Consider the following 27,890-nt stretch of genomic DNA (forward strand, 5'->3'; position numbering starts at 1 on the left):
CACTCCCGTAGAACTCGGATAGAGACCCCTTCTTTGTTGGGCCACTCTGTGACAACAGCAATTACAGATAATGGCCCTTTGCATTAGGGACCAGCTACGCCAGTGAGGATGGGAAGAAGGCAACTTCCTTTTGCCTTGAGTAATACAGCTAATCTCCAATTAGTGTTCCCAGCTGTAGTCACACCCTTGATGAATCCGGGGTATAAATGAACTTGAAGCAATCAACACGATATCCCTCATCCAACTACATCCTGCCTTCCATTGACCGCCACCCCCTCCCCCTGCCCCTGCCAACCCCACAACATGCAAAAAACTGCTATTCCCAAATGTCCCTTTTAACTGACAGCACCAGAAAGTCAAGCAGGGTGAATGGCCTTGATCTGAATTGATTTGATTTATTGTTGTCATGCACATTGGGATATAGTGAAAAATATTGCTTATTGCACACGATACTGGCAAACATACCGTTCATAGATTACATAGGGGAGAAGGAAAGTAGAGAATGCAGAATATAGTGTTTCAGTCATAGCTAGGGTGTAGAGAAAGATCAGTTTAATATATGGTAGGTCCATTCGGAAGTCTGATGGGAAGAAGCTGTTCTTGAGTGAGTTGGTACATGATCTCAGACTTTTGTATCTTTTTTCCAAAGGAGAAAGGTGGGAGACAGCATGCCCGGAGTGTGTGGGGTCCTTAACTGTGCTGGCTGCTTTTCCAAGGTAGTGGAAAGCGTAGACGGAGCTTATGTGATGAACAGGACTATGTTCACAACACTTTATAGTTTCTTGCAGTCTTGGTCACAGCAAACCAAGCTGTGATACATCCTGAAAGGATGCTTTCTATGGTGCATCTGTAAAAATTGGTGAGAGTCGTAGCAGACATGCTGAATTTCCTTAGCTTCCTGAGAAAGTAGAGGCATTGGTGGGCTTTCTTAACTGTAGTCTACTTGGGAGGAGCCAGGACAGGTTGTTGGTGATCTGGACACCAAGAAACTTGAAGCTCTCAGCCATTTCTACTTCAACTCCATTGATGTACACAGGGGCACGTTCTTCACTACGCTTCCTGAGGTCAATAACTATCTCCTTCCTCCATTTTATTGACTGAGGGAGATATTGTTGTCATCGTGCCAGTTCACCAGATTATCTATCCCTTTCCTGTAATCCGAATCATCATTGTTTGAGATCTAACCCAATATGGTGTGTCATCAGCAAATGTGAAAATGGAGTTGGAGCAGAGTTTGGCCACACAGTCATAAATGTATAAGGAATATAGGGGCACTGGTGTTGAGGATAATTGTGGAAGAGGTGGTATTGTCTATCTTTAATTAACATTCAAGGAAAAACAATTTTAGAAATTCCTCATTATTTACTTCTAAAAATAAAAAGCAGACTTTGACCAAAGAGTACTCTTCCCTGTCAACCACTGACAATCAAAGTTCCACATGGTACTGCAGAAATTATTTGCTATTTGTTCAGGAATTTTTCCACTTCAAGTCTGGCTGCCAAAAATAGTCACTTGAACTTTAATCAGAGGGACTGTTAATTCTTTAAAAAAGAGTAATGTACACAGCAGGTGAAATAACACGGTCAGTGGGACAGGAAAGAGCTGCAGCAATCCACAAAGGATCAGACTTGAAATCAGCTAAACTGAACCAGCAAATCAATGGAGATAGAGGAATAAAGGCTGCTTTGTTCTATCGTCTCGCCAAAATTGGAATGTAATGCAATCCACTGCCCACAGAGCAGTGTTGTATTCTCCTGGCTCCAGGATTTGGTTTTCATCCTTTTCAAAGCACAAGTACTGCCTCCCATTCAAGCCAACAGTGCAGCTTAGGGACACATACAGACTGTCCCCTTTAACCTGTCTGACCAGAAAAGCTCAAAGAGGAAGTACAGACATAAGATACCTGTCTCTGCCACAGCAAATACAAGAAAAATTAACAGGGGAAGCAGTGGGAGATGGAATTACGCTCTACTAAAAACACTTCCACAGGAATTTCCTCCTCCTCCTACCCCCAGCTTCATCCGACCATTCTTTGACCCACACTGGCTCGTCATCCAATAATGTCTTGGTTTCAAAATCCTCATTCTCAAATCCCTCCATGGCCTCCCCCGTAACCTCCACCGACTCCTCCTGACATTGAAAACATACGTACAAAATAGAAATAGGTGTAGGCCATTTGGCCCTTCAAGCCTACTGTGTCATTCATAATAAACATGGCTGATCAATAAATTCAATATCCTGATCCTTACTGCCATATTTACTTCAATGTCAAATTCTATCCAATAATGCTCCTCTGAGGCATCTTGGAATGTTTTATACTGAGGTTACTGTATAAACGTAAACTGGAAAATCTCAGCAGGTTAGGCAGCATCTGTAAGGAGAGAAAAGAGCTGACGCTTCAAGTCCAGATGACCCTTTGTCAAAGCAACTTTGACACCGGTTTTTTGGTTTCGGATTCCAGCATCCACAGTAATTTGCTTTTATATAAATGTAAGCTGTTGTTAGATACTAATATGACATTGTCGCTACATATTTAGATTTTCAAAAGGTGTTTGATAAAGAACTATGTGGTCTAATGACTAAGGACCAGAACATGTGAAATCAAGGGTCAGTTTGCAGAGTAAAATGGTAGTTACCTCACAGCTAACAAACAGCAGTGGTGAAGGGTAGCCATTCAGACCGGCAAAAGGTGAGATTGGTGCTGGGATCACACAAGACAATTCCAAAGTTTTCAGCAACACTAAACTGGGATTTGTAGTTAATGCAGAGGATTGTATCAACGTCAGGGAGGACGTTCTTAAACATCCAAAAGGGAAATGGTTAAAGACTGAAATTGGGGAAGAGCTATTCGGGAGTGGGACTAATCAGATTGCTCCTTCAAAGAGGTGGTGGGAGATGGCCTCCTTCTGTGACGTACGATTTGGTGATTAGATGTAAATTTAATGCTTGATGTTGACACTTTCCTCAGCTCTATCTGAGTTGAAACATATTGCCATAACAACTTTAACAATTATTTTTTGTGACATTTAGTTTTCACCATCAGTCTACTCACTGTTAGGATTGTGTACAAATGACAAGCTCTTTTTCCAGTTGCTACAACACTGAAGCTCTAAGTGCTACCATAAATAGAAGGCAAGTGTTGCTGTAAGATTGTCAATAAGATTCATTCTTGGGCAGAAGGGGTGAAAAGAACACAAGGAATTTATAATAAAATGCTGGTAATATGAGCCTGTCAGCATCTGACAAAGAGAAGACAAGTTAACGCTTCAGGTATAGATCTTTTACCAGAAACTGAAATTGAGCAATAAATAAGCTTTTTATAGTACTGAACAACATGAGAGCAGGGTTTGCTTAAAACTCGATAGTAAGGGCCATTCAGTCTATCATATCTGTCATTAGACTCTTACCTGATAGTCCTGTAAATACTTTCCTTTTGAGTACATATGCAATTCTCTCTTGAAAGTTAGTAGTTTCTTTCAGCTCACTATCAAAACCACTCTAATTTTGAATACCTTCAATCTCACCTTAGCTTCTTCTGCTACAAGAACAACAATTTATTTAGCAAATGTAAAGTCTCTAAGCCAAGCTTAGAGACCTCTCTTTACAACAATCTGAGTTCCCTATCGGCTTCAAGACAATGACCATCATCCCGGTATCCAAGAAAAACCAAGCAGCACGCCTTAACGACTTTTGGCCTGAGGCTTTGACATCCAGCATTGTGAAGTGCTTTGAAAGGTTAGTCATGGCACGAATCAATTTCAGCATCCCGACAACCTGGATCCACTAGTTTGCCTACCGCTGCAACAGTTCCACAGCAGAACTGTTGCGAGTTTTTCGAGGAAGTCACAAAGATGATTGATGAGGGTAGGGCAGTGGATGTTGTCTACGTGGACTTCAGTAAGGCTTTTGACGAGGTCCCTCATAGCAGACTGGTGCAGAAAGTGAAGTCACATGGGATCAGAGGTGAGCTAGCAAGATGTATACAAAACTGGCTCAGTCAAAGAAGTCATGATGTGGAGATGCCAGTGTTGGACTGGGGTAAGCACAGTAAGAACTCTCACAACATCAGGTTAAAGTCCAACAGGTTTATTTGGTAGCACAAGCCACCAGCTTTCAGAGCGCTGCTCTGAAACTCGACACAAACAGGGCATATAAAGACACAAATTTGTGTCTTTACGTGCCCTGTTTGTGAACAGTACTCCCACTTACCTGATGAAGGAGACGGAGGGCAGCAGCGGAAGAGTGTGTTTCCAAATGGAGGGCTGTGATTAGTGGAGTTCTTCAGGGATCAGTGCTGGGACCTTTGTTGTTTGTAGCATATATAAATGATCTGGAGGAAAATGTAACTGGTTTAATTAGTAAATTTGCAGACGACACAAAGATTGGTGGATTTGCAGATAGTGATGAAGACCATCAGCGGATACAGCAGGATATAGATCAGTTGCAGACTTGGGCAGAGAGATGCCAGCTGGAGTTTAGATCATAGAACCCTACAATGCAGAAAGAGGCCCTTCGGCCCACTGAGTCTGCACCGAACACAATCCCTCCCAGGCCCTACCCCCATATCCCTATATACTTACCCACTAATCCCTCTAACCTACGCATCCCTGGACACTAAGGGGCAATTTCTTAGCATGGCCAATCAACCTAACTCGCACATCTTTGGACTGCGGGAGGAAACCGGAGCACCCGGAGGAAACCCACGCAGACATGAGGAGAATGTGCAAACGCCACACAGACAGTGACCCAAGCCGGGAATCGAACCCAGGACCTTGGAGCTGTGAAGCAGCGGTGCTAACCACCGTGCTACCGTACTGCCCATAATCCAGACAAATGCGAAGTAATGCATTTTGAAAGGTCTAATACAGATAAGAAATATACAGTAAATGGCAGAACCCTTAAGAGTATTGATAAGCAGAGGGATCTGGGTATACAGGTACACGGGTCACTGAAAGTGGCAATGCAAGTGGAGAAGACAGTCAAGAAGGCATACGGCATGCTTGCCTTCATTGGCTAGGGCACTGAATTTAAAAATCGGCAAGTCATGTTGCAGCTTTATGGAACCTTGATTAGGCTGCATTTGGAATATGGTGTTCAATTCTGGTGGCCACAGTACCAAAAGGATGTGGACGCTTTGGAGAGGGTACAGAAAAGATTTACCAGGATGTTGCCTGATATGGAGGGCATTAGCTATGAGGAGAGGTTGGAGAAACTTGGTTTGTTCTCACTGGAACAATGGAGGTTGAGGGGTGACCTGATAGAAGTCTACAAGATTATGAGGGGCATGGGCAGAGTGGATAGTCGGAAGCTTTTTCCCAGGGTGGAAGAGTCAGTGACTAGGGGGCACAGGTTTAAGGTGCGAGAGGCAAGGCTTAAAGATGTATGAGGCTGATTCTTTACAGAGAGTAGTGGGTGCCTAGAACTTGTTGCCGGGGAAGGTAATGGAAGTGGATACGGTCGTGACTTTTAAGGGGCATTGTGACAAATACATGAATAGGATGGGAATAGAGGAATATGGTCCCCAGAAGGGTAGGGGATTTTGGTTCAAATCGGGCAGCATGGTCAGTGCAGGCTTGAAAGGCTGAAGGGCTTGTTCCTGTGCTGTAATTTTCTTTGTTCAGATGCTATTTCCCTGGCCTTACACTCAACACAGGAACACTGAGATAACAAGGATACCTATGTCAGATTCCCATTTATTGACTACAGCTCAGCCTTCAACACCACTATTCCCTCGAAACTTATCTCCAAACTCCATAGCCTGTGCCTCGGCACCTCCCTCTGCAACTGGATCCTGAACTTCTGAGCTCACAGACCACAATCAGTAAAGATAGGCAACACCACCTCCCCACAATCATCCTCAACACAGGTCCTCCTCCTCCTCCTCCAAAGGCTGTATTCTCAGCCCCCTACTATACTCCTTAAACTTATTTTCAAGCCTGTTTGGGTCAGGTCTTGAACAATGATGAGACAAAGTACAGGAATGAGATAGAGAATCTGGTGAACTGGTGCGGCAACAATAATCTCTCCCTCAATGTCAACAAAACGAAGGAGATTGTCATTGACTTCAGGAAGCGTAAAGGAGAACATGCCCCTGTCTACATCAATAGGGACAAAGTAGAAAGGATTGAGAGCTTCACGTTTTCAGATCACCAACAACCTGTCCTGATACCCCCATGCCGACACTATAGTTAAGAAAACCCACCAAACCCTCTTTCTCAGAAGACTAAGGAAATTTGCTACGACTCTCACCAACTTTTACAGATGCACCATAGAAAGCATAAGTATCATAGCTTGGCATGGCTCCTGCTCTATCCAAGACTGCGAGGAACGACAAAAGGTTGTGAATATAGCCCAATCCATGACACAAATCAGCCTCCCATCCACTGACTCTGTCTATACTTCAAGCTGCCTCGGCAAAGCAGCCAGCATAATTAAGTACCCCATGCACCTCGGACATTCTCTCTTCCACCTTCAGGAAAAGGATACAAAAGTCTGAGGTCACATACCAACCAAATCAAGAACAGGTTCTTCCTTGCTGCTATCAGACTTACCTTGCATTAAGTTGATCTTTCGCTACACCCTAGCTGTATGTAACACTACATTCTGCATTCTCTCATTTCCTTCTGTATGAATGGTATGTTTTGTCTGTATAGCGCAAAGAAACAATATTTTTGATTGTATGTTAATACATGTGACAATAATAAATCAAATCAAAAAACAGTTTCTTCCAGTCATGCTCTGTTAAACATGGATAGGGCTCCACTGAGTCTGTGAGTTAGACTCTTTTCTATGTTCCCTCCCAGGTACATAGGGGCTGGCACTAATGCCCCATCTATGGAGGCTAGTAGGGATGGCTGCCAGTGATGAACTCCTCTTGAAGGCGGATCACTTGTTCCTTGAAACCGGTCAGTTGTTGGGTTGAGTTTGAGACCAGGCACCTGTTTGTTGCGTCCAATGATTCCTATTCCTGGTGGAAATTGCGTTGAGGTCCTGTGTGGAAATTGTGTTGAGGTCCTGTGTGGAAATTGTGTTGAGGTCCTGTGTGGAAATTGTGTTGAGGTCCTGTGTGGAAATTGTGTTGAGGTCCTGTGTGGAAATTGTGTTGAGGTCCTGTGTGGAAGGGTTTTTCCAGATCAGCCTTCTTGATGGGAGTCGTACCTTGGATGGACTGAATGGATTAGCATGGAGTGGCAGGTTGGGGGCAAAATGCAAAACGTTTTGATATTTTGTGTGTTGTTGCAATTTGACAGAAATGTAGGGGAGTAATGTCTGCCAGGACAGGGAAACAAGGGAATGGTGTTGAGAGGAGTATTCCAGCAATAATATCATGGTAGCATTCAGTCAGGTTTCAAGTGTGTACATGCACGTGAGGGGGACAGTGAGTGCGAGTCTGTGTGTGAGATGATCTTGACCAAACAGAGGCACAGTATTATGCAATGAATCAACATTCACATCTGGCCCCCCTGTCAGTACCTACGCTTGCCTGGGGAAGCTACTAATCTTATCAGAAATCTAAATTCCAAAGGAGGCTTCACAAGACGAGTCCACACAAGGAAACCTAGTCAAAGCTTCAAAGCGAAAAGGAAAACACTCACAAATTTTCTTACCTTTACAATTTCCAGTTCCGAAAGATTCATAAATAAATCTTGAACCTTAAACTCAGCTACTGAAAGAGCTGCTGTGCTTCTACAATATTTTTCATTTCTATTTTAGATTTTAAGCAACAGTTCCTTATTATCAATAGTTACATGGTTATTAACATGGTGCTAGAAAGGATATTACAATAGGAAAAACTGATGCAATAGCCTGGCGATGATCTTAGCTGATGAACGAGAATGCATCGATAAAGGAAGTAACTGGTACAAGGGGATAAAAATAGCCAGAAAGGAGAGACAAACACTTAAACACATTAAGAACAAAAGATGGTGTTAGCTATGGCTCAGCATCTAGCATTCTTGAACGAGTCAGAAGGCTTTAGATTCAGGTTTCATCCAAAAGACTGTAGCACAAAATATCGACAGACACTTCCATTGCCAGTAATGAAGTGGTGCTGACTTCCAGATGTGACACCAATTTTTCCCCCTCAGATGGGCATAAAATATCCTGTGTTTCAACAAGAGGAAAGGGGTTTTCACAGCTGTTCTGGCCAATATTTATCCTACACCCACGACATCAACACTTTCTGCACAATTTGGTGACTACCTTTCCTATATGTCCACAGTAATGCATTAATTTTTAACTGTTTAGGGACGTCCTGAGGTCATGCAAGGCACTTTGTAAATGCAAGTCTCTTTTTATAGGTAATGCTGTGTCATCAATTAGTTCTCCTCAATCAAATGGAACTAGCATAAAACTCCCCCTCTACTGTCTTAGCCCAAATTTCAAAGTTCACTTCCTACTGCACATCAGTGTTTGATTTTCAAAATCTACATCAATGCAAACATATCTTCAGCTCACCTAATGGAGATCAATAAATCAGTGCTGAATCTGTGGCAATCTTTCGTCACAAAGGACTGTTTTTTTGAGTAAAATATGTTTCCCATCATCCTCACAGTCATTAGGAAGAGGAGAAGGCTGTATGATAAGGTTTGGCCTTATCTCAACAGACATGTGAGAAGATAAATTGAATGGTCACCTTCTGTGCCATAATGTTTTTGTGACTCTCAGAGTGCAAAAACAGAATGCCAATCTATCAATCAACGAATTTAGCTGTTTTGAAGGAATTTGTCACTTACTACTTCATGAGCATCACTCACTATTCACAGTACTTGTGTAAATGGGACAACAGCCTCTGAAAATCTAGCGGACACAATCATAATATTCATTGCCTCTTTTCCAGTGAAAACCCTTAAGGAAACCATAATATTCTAGGAACAGAGCATCATAATCTGCACTCATATTTCTCCTAGTATGTCCCCTCACACCAAGGCACAGGGCATGGCACAGTGGTTAGCACCGCTGCCTCACAGCGCCAGGAACCTGGGTCCAATTCCCAGCTTGGGTCACTGTCTATTTGGAGTTGCACACATTCCCCCTGTGTCTGCGTGGGTTTCCTCTGGTGCTCCAGGTTCCTCCCACAGTCCAAAGATGTGTGGGTCATGCTAAATTGGTCCTAGTTTCAGGGGGATTAAAAGGGTAAATATGTGGTGTTACAGGGATAGGATGGGATTGTTGTCAGTGCAGGCTGGATGGGCCAAATGGCCTTCTTCTGTACTGTGGGCTTTCTATGATTCTACTCTATGGTATGATATGATACCCATCACCACGCTTACCTTTGCTTTTTGGACATTTACAAGGTTGAGTCTTCTTTCTATCTGGTAAAGGTTAGAGAAGGGGGCATCTGTAAGAGGTGTACTCATACAAGAGTCAAGTCTAAATGGCCCAGTTACAGCTCCCCACCTTCCAAACATTTCCAATCCATTCTGAAGCATGAATAATCCCAGGTTACATTTATGCACCATTTGGCTTGCGCACAGTGGAAGCAAAAACACATTACTGTAAATCTTCATTAGAACGCTCTCCCAATATGCCACAAGCTCAGTTACAACATTTGTTTTTAAATGGCTATTGCACTTCTAAAATACTTATTTAGTCTCCCTCTCTGCTCCAGTAAGCATAAATCTATCTGCTTCACGCAGATAAGACCCATGAGGTCCCAAAGCCAGTTTGCAGCTGTCAGGCAGGTGGTAATTGCCAGTCTGGAATTTTGGATTCTCATACAGTCTCCATAACTTATTTTTCTGAGCTTTCACCAATCCACGTACTACAAGGCTTATGTGTGCACATGTGCGCGCGCGCGTGTGTGTGTGTGTGTGTGTATATATGGAGGGGCGACGTGTGTGAGTGTGTGAGGCGAAGGGGGGGACGTGTGTGTGTGTGGGGAAGGGGGGGACGTGTGTGTGTGTGGGGAAGGAGGGCACACGTGTGTGTGTGTGTGTGTGTGTGTGTGTGTGTGGGGAAGGGAGCACACGTGTGCGCACATGGGGAAGGAGGGCAAGCGCGCGCACTTGCATGCACAGACGGGGGAGGGGGTAGAATGTGTGGGGAGGGGTGATATGTGTGCGCGCGTGGGAAAGGGTGTGTGTGCACGTGGAAAGAGGTGTGGGCTCGGGTGCACACACATGCGTGTGTGGGGAGAGGGGATGAGTGTGTGTGTATTTGTGTGCGTATGTGTGTGCGCACACTTGTGTTTGGGGCGGGGGATGTACGTGTGCGCGCGCATGCATATGAGTGACGAGAGACGTACGTGCACACAGTGGGGCACAGGGGATGCAGGGGAGCATGGGACAGCGGGGGGGGGCGGAGGACGGGGATGATGTGGGGTGGGAACGCGGGGGAAACATAGGGGACGCAGGAAGTGGGCACGCTTCGATATGCGCATGCGGGGCAGAATGCGTGTGCGTGCACGAGGGAATGCATGCATGTGCGGGGGTACGTGCGCGGGGATTCGTGTGCAGAGGTGCACGGGGATGAATGTGTGAAGGAGGTGTGTGTGTGTGTGTGTGTGTGTGTGTGTGTGTGTGTGTGTGTGTGTGTGTGAGAGAGAGTGTGTGAGAGAGAGACAATAAGGGAGAGGGAGAAAATGGAAAAACTTATCTAAAGCACAGATTAAATATGCAGACGCTAACCACAAATAGATTCTGCACGGCATTTAATTATCTCCAGCTATGCTCATCCTGAAGCCTCTCAATTCTATTCTTAGTCAGGTGTTCAATCAGCTATGCATTAAAGAGTTTTTAAACACAAGATTAACATCTCTAAATGGCTAAGTCTATTGCACAAATTCCGTGCTCTCAAGTTAGGCTTTGGGCTTGTTGATTTCACAGACCTGGCAAAAAGGTACAGTCTGAAGCCTGGGCAAAATTGGAAGCCCGCCGATTACAAGTATCAAAGCTAGAGCTGTTGAGCCAAGACAAAATAAGCAGCTTAACTTCAACTAGTTTTAGTAATATTCCATATAGCAAAGAATCATGAATAGTTGCAGAAATTCTCCTGTGGAAGGAATAGGATTGCAGGCTTCCAAAATAATTTGCTGAGCAATTCAAACATGTTGATATCCTCAGTCACTAATCGCAAATCTTTCCAACATAGTACTGCTTGTGGGATAAAGAATGTGAAACTGCAGCATCTTCAACCATGTAAACGCACAAAGGTTACGAACAACATGCTGTGCTGGGATAATGCATGTTTCAATCTGCTGAAAATACAGGAATAATGAAATATTTTAAGCTCAATTTATCTTAGTACAGCCCCTTTGGCATAATAAAGCATTCTGCTGGAGCACTTCACAGGAGCATCTTAAAGTATAACACCGAGCCACATAAGGAGATGCAGTCTTAGGTCAGTTGAGCAAAAGCTTGGTCAAAGAGAAAGTTAAAGTTTATTTATTAGTCACAAGTAAGGCTTACATTAACACTGCAATGAAGTTACTGTGAAATTCCCCTGGTCGCCACACTCCGGCGTCTGTTCGGTTAATGCACCCTATCCAGCACATTTTTCAGACTGTGAGGAAAACGGAGCACACAGAGGAAGCCCACACAGACACAGGGAGAATGCGCAAATTCCACATAGTGACCCAAGCCAGGAATCAAACTCAGGTCCCTAGCGCTGTGAGGCAGCAGTGCTAACCACAATACCATCCCAGGTAGGTTTGGTGAATGAAAACATAGTGGAGAGATGAAGAAGTTGAGCAAGGGTGCTCCTGAGTTTAGGACCTAAGCAACTGCAGATGTGGCCACTGAAGATGCAGCAATTAAAATAAGCAATGCATGCACAGGAGGCCCGAATTAGAGGAGTGCAGCTATCTCGGAGGGCTGTGGCACAGAGATAGGAAGGGGTTGGAGTAGAATACAAAGATAGGAAGCTGCCAGGGATTTGAAAGCAAGGAAGAAAGTGTTAAATTGAAGACTTTGCTCGACCCAGAGCCAATCCAGGCTAGTGAACTGAGTGAGGGGTGAAAGGTCTTGACGCAAGTTAGACAGCAGAGATTTAGCAAACTGCTCGTGGAATGTGGGACATTAGCCAGAATTGCACTGGAATAGTCAAATTTAGAGGTAATGAAGTGTGTGTGTGTGCGCGCGCATGTGTGTGAGAGAAAGAGAGAGAAACTAAGACTTTAAATTGACCCAATATAGAAAAAAATCTCAATTCATGAAGTCAAAAAATATCAAAGGAGGAATTTTCTTTTCCTTTCCAAGGTGACCTGTCAATTTTATACCAACACACTAACATTACCACTATTATGAAGAACAATTCATGAAATCAACCCTGAATCTAAGAACAGCAAATCAATGTCAATTTCAGCAAAAGTAATGGAAAAAGTGCTATTGGGTAAATATATGAAAATCTCGCTCCTGCCTCACCTTTAGTTATTTTTCTCAGTGGTTTTGCAAGGATACATACAAAGTAGGAGCAGAATTAAGGCCCTTTCTGCCTGCTCCTCCATTCAACAAGATCATAGCTGATCGGATTGTAACCTCCCACCACGCCCCCCTAGTAGAATTATACCCCCAGGAATATTCCATCCCTTTGTTTATCAAGATTCTATCTAGTTCTGCCCTGAAAACATCCTTCGCTGTCCTTACCTGCCATCCATTTTTATGCAATTACATGCTTTTCTTTAAGTTTGATGCTATCTATAATTTTGTTAATTCATTATGGCTGATGAGTCCTCCCCTTGGATTTTTTATTTCCTATTGAAAAGTATCGATTCTGTGTGTTCTAAACTATCTCTTTAAAAGCTTGCCACGACATCCCTATTGACCTTACCATTTCACTTTAGCCAGCTCTGCTTTCTTTCCCACATAATTGCCCTTATTTAAGTTTAAATACGAGTCTTGAACCTACTCTTTGCTGTCTCAAGTTAAATGTAAAATTTAATCAGATTATGATCTCTGCTACCCAAGGGTGCCTTCACTGTGAGGTTATCAATTAATCCTGTTTCGTTGCACAATACCAGCTCTAGTCCAGTCTGCTTTCTGGTCAGCTCCAAAACATGATGTTCTAAGAAACAATCCCAAAAATATTCCATGAACCCCTCATCTTAGCTGCCTTTGCCCATAGATTTTTCCAGTCTATATGTAGATTAAATTAGATTTTGATTATCGCCATCAAAAACAGAAAATGCAAGAAAATCTCAGCAAGTCTGACAGCATCTGTGGAGAGAGAATAGAGTCAATGATTCGAGTTTGGATGACCCTTCCAAAGTCAGCATCTGCAATATTTTGCCTTTATGATTATTGCTGTACTTTTCTGAGAAGCTCAAAGTCTCTGTTCCGTTATACTCTGTGCTACCGTGCAGTTACAATTAGGGCCGTGCATACCACTCCCACAAATTACTTCTTGCCATTAACATTTCTCATCTGGATTCAGAACACTTCTACATCCTCATTTTCTGAGCTAAGATCATCCCTCTCTAATGCGCAAATACAATCATTAATTAGCAGAGCACGTCCTCACCTTTTCCTAGCTTTCTGTCCCTCTCAAAAGTCATGAAACATTCACTATTCAGGGCTAAAAAATGTCATTGGCAGTCATGTCTCTGTAATGGCTGCCAGTTTGTACTTTTTTCTATATGTAGTATCAGTTCCCCCCCACCCCCCCCTCAGCACACTGTCCTCTCCTACCATTACATTCAATTTTGCTCCCCCAGTTTAGACAGCTTCTAATACCTAGATGCCATGGTCAGTTTGTTCATCAATTCTGCAGCCCCCACCCTCATCCAAATAAGCTCAAAGAACCTCAATTCAGGTGGACAATTGCAAAGGTTGAGGTTCCTGCACTCCTGCCCTCTGGGTCCCTCAGCTGCCTCAGTTGCAGCCACACCATCCTGTACATGACCACTGTCAAAAATCAGAAGACTTTATCGTGAATGGTGTGACTGTTTCCTTGTGCAAAAGATCCAGGTATGTTCCCCTTCCTTGATGTATTGCCATGTCTGCAACTTAGCCTCCAATTCAATGACTTTAATGAAGCTTCTCAAGCTGCAGACCCATACTGCAGATGTGTTTGCCCTAGATCACAGCCTTGATACGTCATCTGTCCTGCCATCCTTAATGTGTTTAAACCAATGACTTAATTATATTATTCACTTATTTATATTCATTTTTTATATATTTTGTTGCCCTTGGCACCATCCGTGTTCTTTTTAAACCTTAGGAATAGAACACACCTTAACTATTTATCAAATACTCGCCAAATTGTTAGCTTCTATCCCTGTAGTCAGGCAGGAACCAATGGCCGAACTATGTTAGGGGCTATTGGTTTCACACAAATAGTAAAAAATGTGATTTACACACATAGATTCATAATAATAAGAATAACACTCCAACTACATCATCAAATCATGTAACCCGCCCTTAAAGCAATCATGCAACAACCTAAACATATAACATTCCTCTCCCTTTATTTCATGACAACAAATTCCAACTATGTTATACATAGGATCAATAATGAAGTTCATCAGGAGGGTATCTATACCTCTTTAGCTGGATACAATGTCAAAGGTGCTGGATCAGAGCCCCAAGTTACCTTAGGATGCCAGACTAGACCCCAACACTTTTTGTATTTTTGACATAAACATGAGTTTAGGATGCCAAACTCCAGGAGTAATTCCACAGACAAATTATGTATCTTTTACAGTAAAACAAAGTTTATTTACTAACACAGTTTCAATATAATTCAACAAATGAAACAGTTCAACTATTAACTGCTCAATAATATTTAGGAATGAAAAGGTGACAACTTTAATTTCTACTTCATGACTTTCAGTTTCAAATAAGCAACAATACTATTACAGAATTAAATGCCACTTTAAATACAGATTGCAACCATAAATATATGTACTGTAATGAATGTTGACAATCTTGAAACTTTCAGAGAGAGAGAGAGAGAGAGATTCAGAAGCCTGAAAATTCCTTTTAAGTTCAACCAGGCTTCAGTTACAAATTAAACTGCCTTCTGCCAAAAACCTTCTTCCATTACTACAGGCCCAGGACCACACATAAACCACATCATCACAAGACCCTGTCAATCACTCTAATAGAAATCCCAGGAGTACCTAAGTAAACAGAAGTCCATTAATTCTACTGAAAATAAACACCTGCCAGATTGAAATTATGCTGCTCTCCCAAAATTTGAGCTGCATTCCTGCCAGACATACTGACTGCCTGGAGCATTAGGTTGAATTTTCAAACATTCCCCACTTTTATCATTGTAACAATGTTCTGGAATTTAGCTGTCCTAGTCCCTAGTTTTAAAACTTCAGTGGACACTTCTCTTGGAATTAATTCTGCTTCATTCTCACAAGGTATAGCAGCAGAGATGCCATCAACAAGGCAACTCAGATTCAACTAGGTCTTCTGTAACAGTATTCACACACTAGAGGATAAATAAGTTGTATTTCTGGAGATGATTCAGAGAAATAACTTCAAGGTGATAACAATCGGTCAGCATGGCATCACCAAACCAATTCATCTTCAGTTTGAACCATGTAAGAAATTGGACCTGTTTTTGCTAAAACTATGGCTGGTGCCTATTTCTCATGTATGGTATAATTATGCACTAATATGCAATCTCCTTGTTGAAATGAATGTTGTTTTGCCCTCACTTTTTGTCTAACAACTTGAAATTGTTATTGACGCTTGACTATCTATGATGTTTCGGGAGGTAATAACAAATGTAGTTCTCCACTTTCTCTTTAAGAACAGTAATGCAGGTGAACTTTGGGTAGTTCGCAAGAGTCACGTTTCCTTAAGATGCCAAAAAGCTATTCACACGATATGATAATGAATCTTGCTCTCTTGAAGCTTTTAAAGAGTGTTTCAAGAATTGTAGGAATCTTTCAGCTAAACCATTGATTAGTGGATGCTAAGGTGTGGATCTTATATGCTGAATACTATTTACTTTATGATAGCCCTCAGACATTTTTTGAGGTAACAATTTGTTTCAGTTTAGCAAATCCTGCAAAAGATTTGTCAAGTTTTTCAATGGTTGTTCAGCTTTAGCAGATCACTTCATAACAATTTCTGGCCACTTTCAGTGTGCGTCAAGTATGACTGAAAACTTGTAACCCTCAAACAGACCTGCAAAATCTACATGCAATGACAATTTAGGCCACGCCTAAGGGTGTGAAGGAGACAACAGTGTTCTATTTCTTATTCATGCACAGGATTTACACCATTCTACTTTTTCTTCAATCTGAGCATCTAGACCTGGCCACCAAAAATAACTAAGTGCGAATTCCTTCATCTGGCCTATACCAGAATGTCCTTCATGTAGTTGTTTAAGACCAATGATCCAATGTTGCTTTGGAATTATTCAAGTGCTCCAGGTAACACTGTACACCACAGAGACCACTTAAAATACGATCCATTGATCTTTGGAATAGGGCTGGTAACAGATGTTATTCAAAAAGGCAATCTTTTAGAACGAAAAAGACCTTTATGAGTAACAATAATAAACAATGATTGAAATTCAGTGGCTGCATTTATCTGTAAATATGTTTATGAAAGATCAATCTTGTTAAATCTCTGCCACCTGATAACCCAGCAAACAAGTCTTCAATGAAAGGGAGTGAGTATTGACCAGGGCAAAACACTGGATTTATGGTTGTTTTAAAATCACCACAAATACAAACTGAACCATTTGGTACAATTGCAGATGGCACAGTTACTCACTGTGACCAGCTCTAACACACCAGTGTTAACAATTAATACTAGTTCTTCTTCAAACTTGGGACAAACTGCATTTGGCACCACTTTGAGACTTTTTCATTGACTATCAGGCTTTATCTCGAGTTTCACTTGAAATCCCTTCATTAAGCCAAGTGTTACTTTGAATACACGCTTCAATTTATCCAGAAGGTGCTGCAGATCTGTTTTAACATCGACCAGTCTGCTGACAGCACTCCACTTAAGCTTGATCTTCTCCAACCACGAACTCCCAAACAGAGCCGGAAAATTAATATGGACCACATGGAGAGGCAACTCCACTGTTTCTCCACTCAAATCTGTTGACCATGATGTAACATTTTAATGGTACGAGCTCTTCAATGTATGTCCTTAAAATCAGCTGGTTTTGAAGGAAGATGTTTCAGTTTTTGCTGGTGTGTAGTCTCAGAAATTAACAATACAGCAGCACTAGTATCAACCTCCATCCGAATATGTTGTCCACTTAACTTTGAAATCATCCAGAATCGATATAACTCCCCCCATATGGATATGACGCTCCGTTGGAGATCACATTTTCTTCTTCACACTCCTAATTCTTGTTTTCTACATTGTAAATTCTTCTTGTAGAATGCAAGTTGTTCTCCTTCTTTAAGGTACCCAGGTTCTTCCACTGAATATTCTTCTCAGTGGAAGATGGTCTAGCCCAACCAACTTTTGCCATGCAGCCCATTTTTCCATAATTCTTGCACTGGCTATCCTTGCTCCAGCATTCACTCACTGAATGGACAATCTTGGCATATCTGTGGCATGCTGGTTGCTGTTTTGATTTCTTACGAGCAGTTCCCAACTTGTGGACCTTCATTCCTGCACTGTGAATTGTGAAGCCTCTTTAGTAACTAGTTCCATCAACAGTGCGATTTCCACTGCTGTCTTTAAAGTCAAAACATGTTGAGTAAGCAATCTTCTTTGGATAGCCTCATTTTGGAGGCCACAATGTCAAAGTTTTTTAAAAAATCTTAGATTTTATTTAACACATCAAGGATGCAGAGAAACAAAAGAACATGAAGAATAGTATGCTGCAGCTTATGAAAAAAAGAGAAAATAGTTCAATGCAGTAAGAACTATAGTAACAAAACATAATGAGAATTTTTTATGATAGATCTGAATTCAGCAGTTGAGGAATCAGCAACCATGAACCTACATACCACACAATACGTGCTTAAGCACACGGCAAAACGGTAGCATTGCTCTATAATAAATTAACTTGTATAAAATGCTAATTTTGACATTAAAACTTTTGCAAAAGGACTAACATTAATTACACAAATTGTTATTTTTGTTGTCTAAGTGGGGTGATCAGTAAACAAAATGGTGCAGCCACAAATCCTTACCTTTTGTCATCTTCCTCTCTCCGATCCTGAATTTTAATCGTTTTCCATTGAGGACATGCGAAAGATACTCCACATTCCACTTCAGTGCTGGCCAGTCAGAAACCATATTCAGAAACACTGCAGGCTGCTGCAGTGATGCCACGATAACCCTGACCTCCTCGGGGTTAAATGGCTTACCAGCTACAGGAAGAGAATACATACAAAAGACCAATTGCAGGGTTATGTTTAATCAGATCAAAAGTGCCCTTATTGAAAACCTTTGCTCCCTTTCGAATGTTATTATGTGCATCACAAACCTTCAGGATATCTACACTTCTCCAATTCTGGTATCCTTCGACCTTAATTATTCCATCTCATACGGCTGTAATTTCAACTTGCCTGAGCCCTAAACTCTGGAATTCCTTCTTTAAACCTTGCTGTTTCTCTTTCTTCCATTGTGATACTACTAAAAACGTGCTTCTTTGACCGAAGTTCTGGTCATTAGCCTAATGTCTCCTATGTGCCTCAGTGTCTCAGTGTCATTTTTTTTTGAGAACACTCTTGTGAAGCACATTGATATGTTTTACGATGCTAAATGCACTGGAAAAGGTTTAAGTTGTTGTTGATTAGCAGGATCAGGAGAGTGTTTTCTTCTGTATTATGACACTGAAGTCAGTGCAAACCACCAAAAGTCTGACTCGGTGCAAAATATCACAAACACAGGAGCTCAGGCTGCAGGCAGCTGCTATTTGACATGACAACTGTGGCTTGTGGGTAAGACAGTCGTCTCTCAGTCAGAAGGCTGTCAGTTCAACTCTCACTTGAGTACAAAAATCAAAGCTGACTGCAGAGTCATTCTGAGGGTGTACTACACTAACAAAAGAACATAAGAACATAAGAAATAGGAGCAGGAGTAGGCCATCTAGCCCTTCGAGCCTGCCCCGCCATTCAATAAGATCATGGCTGATCTGTTGTGGCTCAGTTCCACTTTCCCGCCCTCTCCCCATAACCCTTAATCCAGGTGGATGAAAAAGATCCCCGCGCATCATAAGAACATAAGAAATAGGAGCAGGAGTAGGCCATCTAGCCCTTCGAGCCTGCCCTCATGTCAAAGAAGAATGGGGGAGTTCAGGTAAATATTTATCCCTTAATAGACATAACAAGAAAACAGAAAAACAAATTGTCATACTGCCGTTTGTAGAAGTTTGCTGTGCACTGCTTAGTTGCCCAAGTTTCCAACATAATGACACTGACTACATACAAATGTATTTACATATTAATTAGGAGCATGAGTAGGCCACTCGGCCCCTCGAACCTGCTCCACCATTCGATAAGGTCGTGGCTGATCTGATTGGAGCCTCAACCCCATATTCCTGCTTACCCCAATAACCTTTCACCCCCTTGCTTATCAAGAATCCATCTAGCTCTGCCTTAAAAATATTCAAAGATTATGCTTCCATTGCCTTTTGAGGAAGAGTGTCCCAGAAATTCAAAACCCTCAAAGAAAAAATATCTCATCTCCATCTGAAACGAGCTTGACCTCTGACAAGAGTAAACATTCACTCTGCATCCCTCCTGTCAAGACCCCTCAGGATTTAAACATTTCAATCAAGCCACTTCTTAGTTTTCTAAACTGATTTATAGTATATTACATTACGCGCTTTATAAAGTAAACCAAAAATATAATACCTAGGGAGGAGGAAAGGAGTGGTGCAGAATATTGTGTTATCAAAAAGCTGATGGCAGCAGGGAAGAAGCTATTCTCGAGTTAGTCAGAACGTGACCTCAAACTTTTGTATCTTTCTCCCGATGGAAGGTGGTGGAAGAGAGCGCATAAACTCTTTTGGATACAAACATAACCTCTCCAACCTTTCATCATAAGCAATCCATCCATTCCGCGTATTAGTTTAGTGAACTTTCCCTGAACTGCTTCTAATGCAGTTACATCCTTCCTTAAACGAGACCCACACTGTAAACGGGACTCCAGATGTGGTCTCACCAATGCCCTGTACTATTGAAGCAAAATCTCCCTAAAAATGATAACATTCTATTAGCTTTTTTTATTACTTGCTATACCTACATACTATCTTTTTGTGATACATGCACAAGGACATCCAGATCCCACTGCACTTCAGAATTCTGCAATCTCTCACCATTTAGATGTTTCAGTCTTGCTACCAAAATGAACAATTTCACTTTTGCCCATATTAGACTCCATTTACCAAATTTTTGCCCAGTCACTTAATCCAAGTCCCTTTGTCACAATTCTACAAAAAGGAACTATATAAGGTCGTGAATTTAGCTCATCATGCAAACCAGCCTCCCATCCACTGACTCTGTCTACACTTCCTGCTGCCTCGGAAAAGCAGCCAGCATAATTAAGGGCCCTACGCACCCCGTACATTCTCTCTTCCATCTTCTTATTTTGGGAAAAAGATACAAAAGTCTGGGATCACGTATCAACTGATTCAAGAACAGCTTCTTCCGTGCTGCTGTCAGACTTTTGAGTGGACTTCCCTCGCACTAAATTGATCTTTCTCTACACCCTAGCTATGACTGCAACACTACATTCTGCACTCTCGTTTCTTTCCCTATGAACAGCATGTTTTGTCTGTAAATACTTCTCACTACATATTAATACGTGGCAATAATAAATCAAATCAAAATCAATTCACAACCCTTAGAGGGAAGTAAGTGATTTCTGCTTTAAATCTGCTACCTCTAATCCTAAAACTGTGACCGGTCATTCGAGATTGCCCCACAAGACTGCCACACATCTTTCCTGCATCTCTCCTGTTAATTCCCTTTACCATCTTCAAACCTTAGGCCATCTTTGTTTTTTTTAACCTCCAGATAGTAGACGTCAAAACTCATCACTCCCTCCTTTCCTTGGTCAAATTTCTCCCGCCCCTCTCCCGGCACGCCGTTTCTCCAGCTCCGCACGCTGGCACGTCATTTCCCCGGCTCTGCTCACCAGTACGCTGTTTCCCTGGACCCGCTCGCTGGCACACCGTTTTCCCAGGCCCCGCTCGTCAGCACTCCGTTTCCCCGGATCCGCTCACCGGCATGCCTTTGCCCACCCCCCCTCCCACTTGCCATACTGCCCCCACGCTCCCACCGGTCCCACTCGCCAGCACCCCAATTCTGGGGCCCTGCTCACCAGCATGCCATTCCCCCCCCCTCCACTGGCTGGCATGCTGCTTCCTCGGTCCCGCTCGCCGGCATGCTGCTCCCAGTACCCTACTCTCCCCTACCGCTCGCCGGCTCATCCACCCCCCCCCCCCCACCGCCCTGCTCGCCGGCTCATCCCCCCCACTCGCCGGCTCATCTCCCCCCCCCCCCCCCCACCCCCTCGCCGGCTCATCTCCCCCCCCCCACCGACCGCCCCGCTCGCCGGCTCATTCCCCCCCCCCCCACCTCCCCGGCTCATCCCCCCCCCCAACCACTCGCTGGCGCATCCTTCCCCCCCCCAACCCCCGCTCGCCGGCGCATCCTTCCCCCCCCCCAACCCCCGCTCGCCGGCGCATCATTCCTCAGCCCCGCTAGCCTGCATGTTATTTCCCCAGCCCCACTCACCGGCACATCATGTCCCCAGCCCCGCTTGCCAGCACCTCATCTCCGTGGTCCCACTCACTGTCACCTTGCTTCCCCGGCTCTGCTCATCAACTCATTGTTCCCCCAGCCCCGCTTGCCAACACACTATTTCCCCAGCTCCGCTCGCTGGCATGCTGTTTCCGCAGCCCCACTCACCAGCACATCAGTTTTTTTCCCTTTCCAACGAGTTTAAGGTTTCATTTTCTGCTTGACTACAGTTTGAGTTTTAGTTTTAGAAGGGAGATCAAGCTGGAAAGCAGCGTCTCTCTCTCTCTCTGGTTTTGGAAATTCTGTATTATCGTGGTTTTGTTTTTGTTTATAATTGATAAAAGTTATTGCTAATTTTCTTTCCATACAAGTTAATTATATTCTTAAATAATGTTTGTCTGAAAAGCTCTCTAGTGGGTCGTTTGAATCATACCAAAGTGAAACATATCCTGCTTATCCCAGCCAAATTCAAGATGCAAAACTTTTGATCCAGATGGGCTCCACAAAACACTTCGGAGTTTCTAACCTGAACCACAACAGAGATGCAGGATGATCATCCCTGCACGCTTACAAAAATTCAGGATCAACGGTGCAAAGGTCATCCCGGGTTACTGCGGATGAAAGAACTCGCACTGGACTAGAATCTGACTCCCACAAAGAAAATGTGGGGAATAAGAACATAAGAACATAAGAAATAGGAGCAGGAGTAGGCCATCTAGCCCTTCGAGCCTGCCCCGCCATTCAATAAGATCATGGCTGATCTGTCGTGGCTCAGTTCCACACTCCCGCCCTCTCCCCATAACCCTTAATCCCCTCTCTTATCAAAAACCCATCAACCCGCGTCTTAAAAATATTTAGCGAGGTAGCCTCCACCACTTCAACGGGCAGAGAATTCCAGAGATTCACCACCCTTTCAGTGAAGAAGTTCCTCCTCAACTCCATTCTAAACCGCCACCCCCCCTTTATCCTGAGGCTGTGCCCCCTAGTCCTACTATCCTTTCTGAGCAGGAAGAGTCTCTCCACCTCTATCCTATCCATCCCATTCATCATCTTATACGTCTCAATGAGATCTCCCCTCATTCTTCTAAACTCTAACGAGTACAAGCCTAGTTTATTCAGCCTCTCCTCATAGCTCAACCCCGGCATCAGCCCAGTAAACCTCCTCTGCACTCCCTCCAAGGCCAAAATATCCTTGCGTAAGTACGGCGCCCAAAGCTGCACACAGTACTCCAGCTGCGGCCTCACCAATGCCCTATACAGCCGCAGCAAGACCTCCCTACTTTTATATTCAATCCCCCTCGCTATGAAGGCCAGCATCCCATTAGCCTTCCTGACCACCTGCTGCACCTGCAAGCTGGGTTTTTGCGACTCGTGCACAAGGACCCCGACGTCCCTCTGCACCGTCACCTGCTGCAGTTTTTCGCCACGTAAGTAATAATCCTTCCTACCGTTATTCCTACCAAAGTGGACCACCTCGCACTTGCCAACATTAAATTCGCCAGCCATGCTACAGATTGTGGAATAACCCACCTCTACAATCATTTCACCCATGGGATTGGCCAAAACAATTTTGGCAGAGGATACATGTCGATTTGGCGGGACCCATTGAAAGCTACATGTTTCTTGTCCTAATGGACGCACGTTCAAGTGACCTGAAGTCAGGATGATGAAATCCACCATGACAGAGTGAACCATCGAGAAGTTGGATGTGATGTTTGCAAAATGTGGACAACCCAAACAACTAGTCAGCAAGAATAGGATGCAATTCAGATTCAAAGAATTTATGGATTGTCTTAAGAATTCGTATACAACACGTAAGGACAGCCCCATATCATCCGTCTACTCACAGGCTGGTGAAGAAACTTGTACAGTGATTAAAAAATGCCATCAAAGCATCAAAAGATGAAGGTTCGCTACCCAGGAGAGCAAACAACTTTCTCATGCCTTATTGGGACACAACTCATGCCACCACACAAAATTCACTGGCAACTTTGTTCCTGAGACAGAAACTGAGGATCTACTCCCACCATCCGACATGACAATAATAGAATGACAACAACAAGCATAAGTTACTCGCTGTGAAGAAACACAAACTGAGGATTTTTAAACAGATTGAAAGCATTATAGCAAGAAACTACATGTGGGAAATGGGTATCTATAACCATTCTAGCTAAAACAGGCCCAATTTCTTATAAAGTGCAATTTAACGATGAGAATACGGCAGAGACACACCAATCAAATTCTCACTTCAAAAAATGAATTTTCAGAGACAGTATCAGAAAAACTTGCATCAGAAACCCGAGGTTGTGAAATCCCTGAACCAAGGAATACAATAGTCTGGGTCCGTGCTCGTTGGAGTTTAGAAGGATTGGGCGGGGTGGGGGGGGGGGGTGGTCTGGATAGAGTGGTAACGTCTGGATAGAGTGGTAACGTGAAAAGGATGTTTCCACTAGTATGAAAAACTAGAACCAGAGGGCACAACCTCAGGCTAAAGGGACCATCCTTTAAAACAGAGATAAGGAGGAATTTCTTCAGCCAGAGAGTGGTGAATCTGTGGAACTCTTTGCTGCAGAAAGCTGTGGAGGCCAGATCACTGAGTGTCTTTAAGACAGAGATAGATAGCTTCTTGATTAAGAAGGGGATCAGGGGTTATGGGGAAAAGACAGGAGAATGGGGATGAGAAAAATATCAGCCATAATTGAATGGCGGAGCAGAGTTGATGGCTGAGTGGCCTAATTCTGCTCCTAAGTTTTATGGTATTACAGAATCAAATCCGACACCAGTCGAAAAACCAACAGCTCTGGAGGCTGACAACAAAGCAACTTCACAAGTTAGAAATATCTGATACTCACAAGAAACAGGATACTAAGAATGTCAAAGATCAAACTCCAGACTGTCATATCGTACAAAACGAAATCGATGTCCACCAAAACGACTCATATTAATTGTACATATGTAGGTAGTAATACTTTGTAATGTAGTTGATATGCATTGTGGGTATTCATTAACATTTAAAAATTTGTCATACTACGGAAGGGGGAAGGAATTAGTCACATGATGTGCTATAATATCAAAGGCATTCACGGTTTTACTCTCTCTTCCATGTTAGACTTCAATCTGGCCACAGCTTTGAAACAAATTTGCTTTGAGTTGGTTCCAATCCCAGTGTGACACCTTATCATCCTTATCCCAGAGTACTACTGGACAAAACATCCAAAACGTTCAATTCCACATTAATTGCAAACAAATATTTTAAATTTAAATGAATTAAGAGATACGGGACGTGGGAAAGAGCACCAGATTAACCATGACTATACTGAACGGCAGGGAAGGGAGAGGCACAAGGGTGGGCAGGAAGAGTAACATACACTGCAGGTGTCGCTCCCATTCCAGGTGTCACAGACAGTGAGTTTGAGGGAATGGACAGAGTATACACGATGAAACGGTTCCCGTTAGTAAAAATATCAAGAGCGAGGAGACGGATTGAAAATAATTTACAAAAGAAGGAAATGTGATATGAGAAAATCCTTCTTTCATATGTGAGAAAACGTGAGGGTCTGGAATGCACTGCGTGGAAGTGTGGTGGAGGCAGGCTCAATTTGGAATACTGTGTAGAGTTCTGGTCACCCTATTATACAAATGATATTATTAAACTAGAAAGAGCGCAGAAACGATTTACTAGGATACTACCAGGGTAGATGGTTTGAGTTATAAGGAGAGGCTGGATAGATTGGGACTTCGTTCGTCTGGAGCATAGGAGGCTTAGGGGTGATCTTATAGAGGTCTATAAAATAATGAGGAGCACAGATCAGCTCAATAGTCAATAAAGTATAAAGCTAGAGGGCACATATTTAAGATGAGAGGGGAGGGATACAGAAGAGTCCAGAGGGGCAATTTTTTCACTCAGGGGGCAGTGAATGTCTGGAACAAGCTGCCAGAGGTAGTAATAGAGGCGAGTACAATTATGTCTTCTAAAAAGCATTTAGACAACTACATGGGTAAGGTGGGTATAGAGGGTTATGGGCAAAACACGGGCAATTGGGACCAGCTTAGGGATTAAAAAGGGGCAGCATAGACAAGCTGGGCCGAAGGGCCTGTTTCCATACTGTAAACTTCTATGGCCCTATGAAACAATGTGCCATAGTGCCAGGAAAAGGCAGGGGAATGGCGCTAAATCATAACTTTCATTCACAGAGCTAGCCCAGCCAGAATGGGCCGAATGACCACCTTCTGCACCTTAACAGTTCTGGGATGCTGAATGAAACTTGTGGAGGACCAAATTCAGCGGCTCACCACAATCCTCCCAGTCACCATCGATTCAACGCGACAATAACACTAATTTATTAGCAGCCGAGCCTAACCTTCGCTCATTTTCAGCTCCCCTTCCCTCCAACTCCGAAGCCTGAGTGACTGGGCCCTCCTTAGCAACCATCAGACTTTCCACAGCCGCGCAGACGCTTCATTCTCTGCGCTCTGCGCATGCCCACGCCTTCGCTGATCTTGCGCATGCGCTCACGTTGACTCCATCTGCGCATGCCTAGACCTTCAGCCGTGGAACCGAATGGGGAAATGACAGGAGGGCGCCTCGCGCATGCGCGGGGGGTAGGAAACAGCAGCACAGCTGATGTTACTGGCCATAGTTGAGTGGAATTTGTGAAGAGCCACATTGGCCCAGACTGAAACCACATTCAAAACATCAAAGTTAATAGAGTCAGAGAATCCCCACAGTGCTGAAAAGGCCATTCAGCCCATCCAATCTGCACCAACTCTGACAATGTATCTTACCCAGGCCAGCACCCTATCCTCGTAACTCCACACATTGCCCATGGCTACTCCATCCAACCCACAACTCAGTCCGTCCATTGACTCTGTCTACACTTCCCGCTGCCTCAGCAAAGCAGCCAGCATAATCAGATATATCACATACACCAGATGTATCTTCCACTTTCTTTGGTCGTGAAAAAGTCTGAGGCCATGTACCAACAAGCTCAAGAACAGCTTCTTCCCTGCTGCTGTCAGACTTCTGATCTTTCTTTATACTCTAGCTACGACTATAACACTACATTCTGCACTCTAAGTACGGTACGCTTTGTCTGTGTAGCGCAAGAAACAATGCTTCTCACTGTATACCAATACATGTGAGAATAATAAATCAAAGATGTTGGGACACTAAGGACCAATTTACCATGGCCAATTCATCTAACCTACACATCTTTGGGACTAGGGACCAATTACTATGGCTAATCCATCTCAACTATGAAACATTGGACACTAATCCAGCATGGATTAAAATAAATTAAAGATAAAGGGGGGGCGGTTTAGAACGGAGTTGAGGAGGAACTTCTTCACTCAAAGGGTGGTGAATCTCTGGAATTCTCTGCCCGTTGAAGTGGTGGAGGCTGCCTCGCTAAATATTTTTAAGACGCGGGTTGATGGGTTTTTGATAGGAGAGGGGATTAAGGGTAATGGGGAGAGGGCGGGAAAGTGGAACTGAGCCACGACAGATCAGCCATGATCTTATTGAATGGCGGGGCAGGCTCGAAGGGCTGGATGGCCTACTCCTGCTCCTATTTCTTATGTTCTTATGTTCTTATGGCTAATCCTCCTATCCTGCACATTTTTGGAATATGGAGGAAACTGGAGCCTCCGGAGGAAACCCACACAGACACAGGGAGAACTTGCAGACTCTAAAGTCACATACCAACTGACTCAAGAACAGCTTCTTCCCTGCTGCGGTCAGATTTTTGAATGGGCTTATCTTGCACTAAGTTGAGCTTTCTCTACACCTTAGCTATGACTGTAACACTGCGTTCTCCATTTTCCATTTCCTCCTCTATGAATGGTATGCTTTGTCTGAAAAGCACACAAGAAACAATACTTTTCACGGTACGCTAATACATGTGACAAATCAAATCAAAATCAAAATAAGGTCAGAAGTGGGGATGTTTGCTGACGACTGCACAATGTTCAGCACCATTCATCACTTCTCGGATACTGAAGCAGTCCATGTCCAAATACAGCAAGCCCTGGACAATATTCTCTTGGTGTAAAAAGTTTGGGCTGACGATTGTCGAATATAATTTGTTCCAATTAAGTGCAAGGCATTAAGAACATAAGAATTAGTAGCAGGAGTAGGCCATCTGGCCTCTCGTGCCTGCTTTGCCATTCGATAAGGTCATAGTTGATCTTTTCTTGGACTCAGCTCCACATACTCACCCATCACCATAATCCTTAATTCCGTTCCTATTCAAAAATGTATCTATCCTTG

The 27,890-nt window shown here is 43.3% G+C and overlaps 1 protein-coding gene across 3 annotated transcripts in view; it reads right to left on the reverse strand.

Annotated features, from left to right (window-relative positions):
- hspbap1 (hspb associated protein 1) overlaps window positions 1-26,078 on the reverse strand; it is an 82,529-nt gene extending 56,451 nt beyond the window's left edge. For 2 of the 3 annotated variants that reach the window (XM_080199508.1, XM_080199507.1), the window contains exons 1-2: window positions 25,984-26,078; window positions 18,062-18,241 (exon numbers count right to left, since the gene is read on the reverse strand). In XM_080199508.1, the coding sequence (XP_080055634.1) occupies window positions 18,062-18,241; window positions 25,984-25,993 (190 nt within the window). In that variant the 5' untranslated portion in view covers window positions 25,994-26,078. The remainder of the gene's footprint in view (window positions 1-18,061; window positions 18,242-25,983) is intronic. The other variant, XM_080199509.1, reaches the window with a different exon arrangement.
- Window positions 26,079-27,890: the final 1,812 nt, after the last annotated feature.

This window comes from Carcharhinus amblyrhynchos, chromosome 11, assembly GCF_965287045.1.
Source record: "Carcharhinus amblyrhynchos chromosome 11, sCarAmb.v2.hapA, whole genome shotgun sequence".
Lineage (NCBI taxonomy): Eukaryota > Metazoa > Chordata > Chondrichthyes > Carcharhiniformes > Carcharhinidae > Carcharhinus > Carcharhinus amblyrhynchos.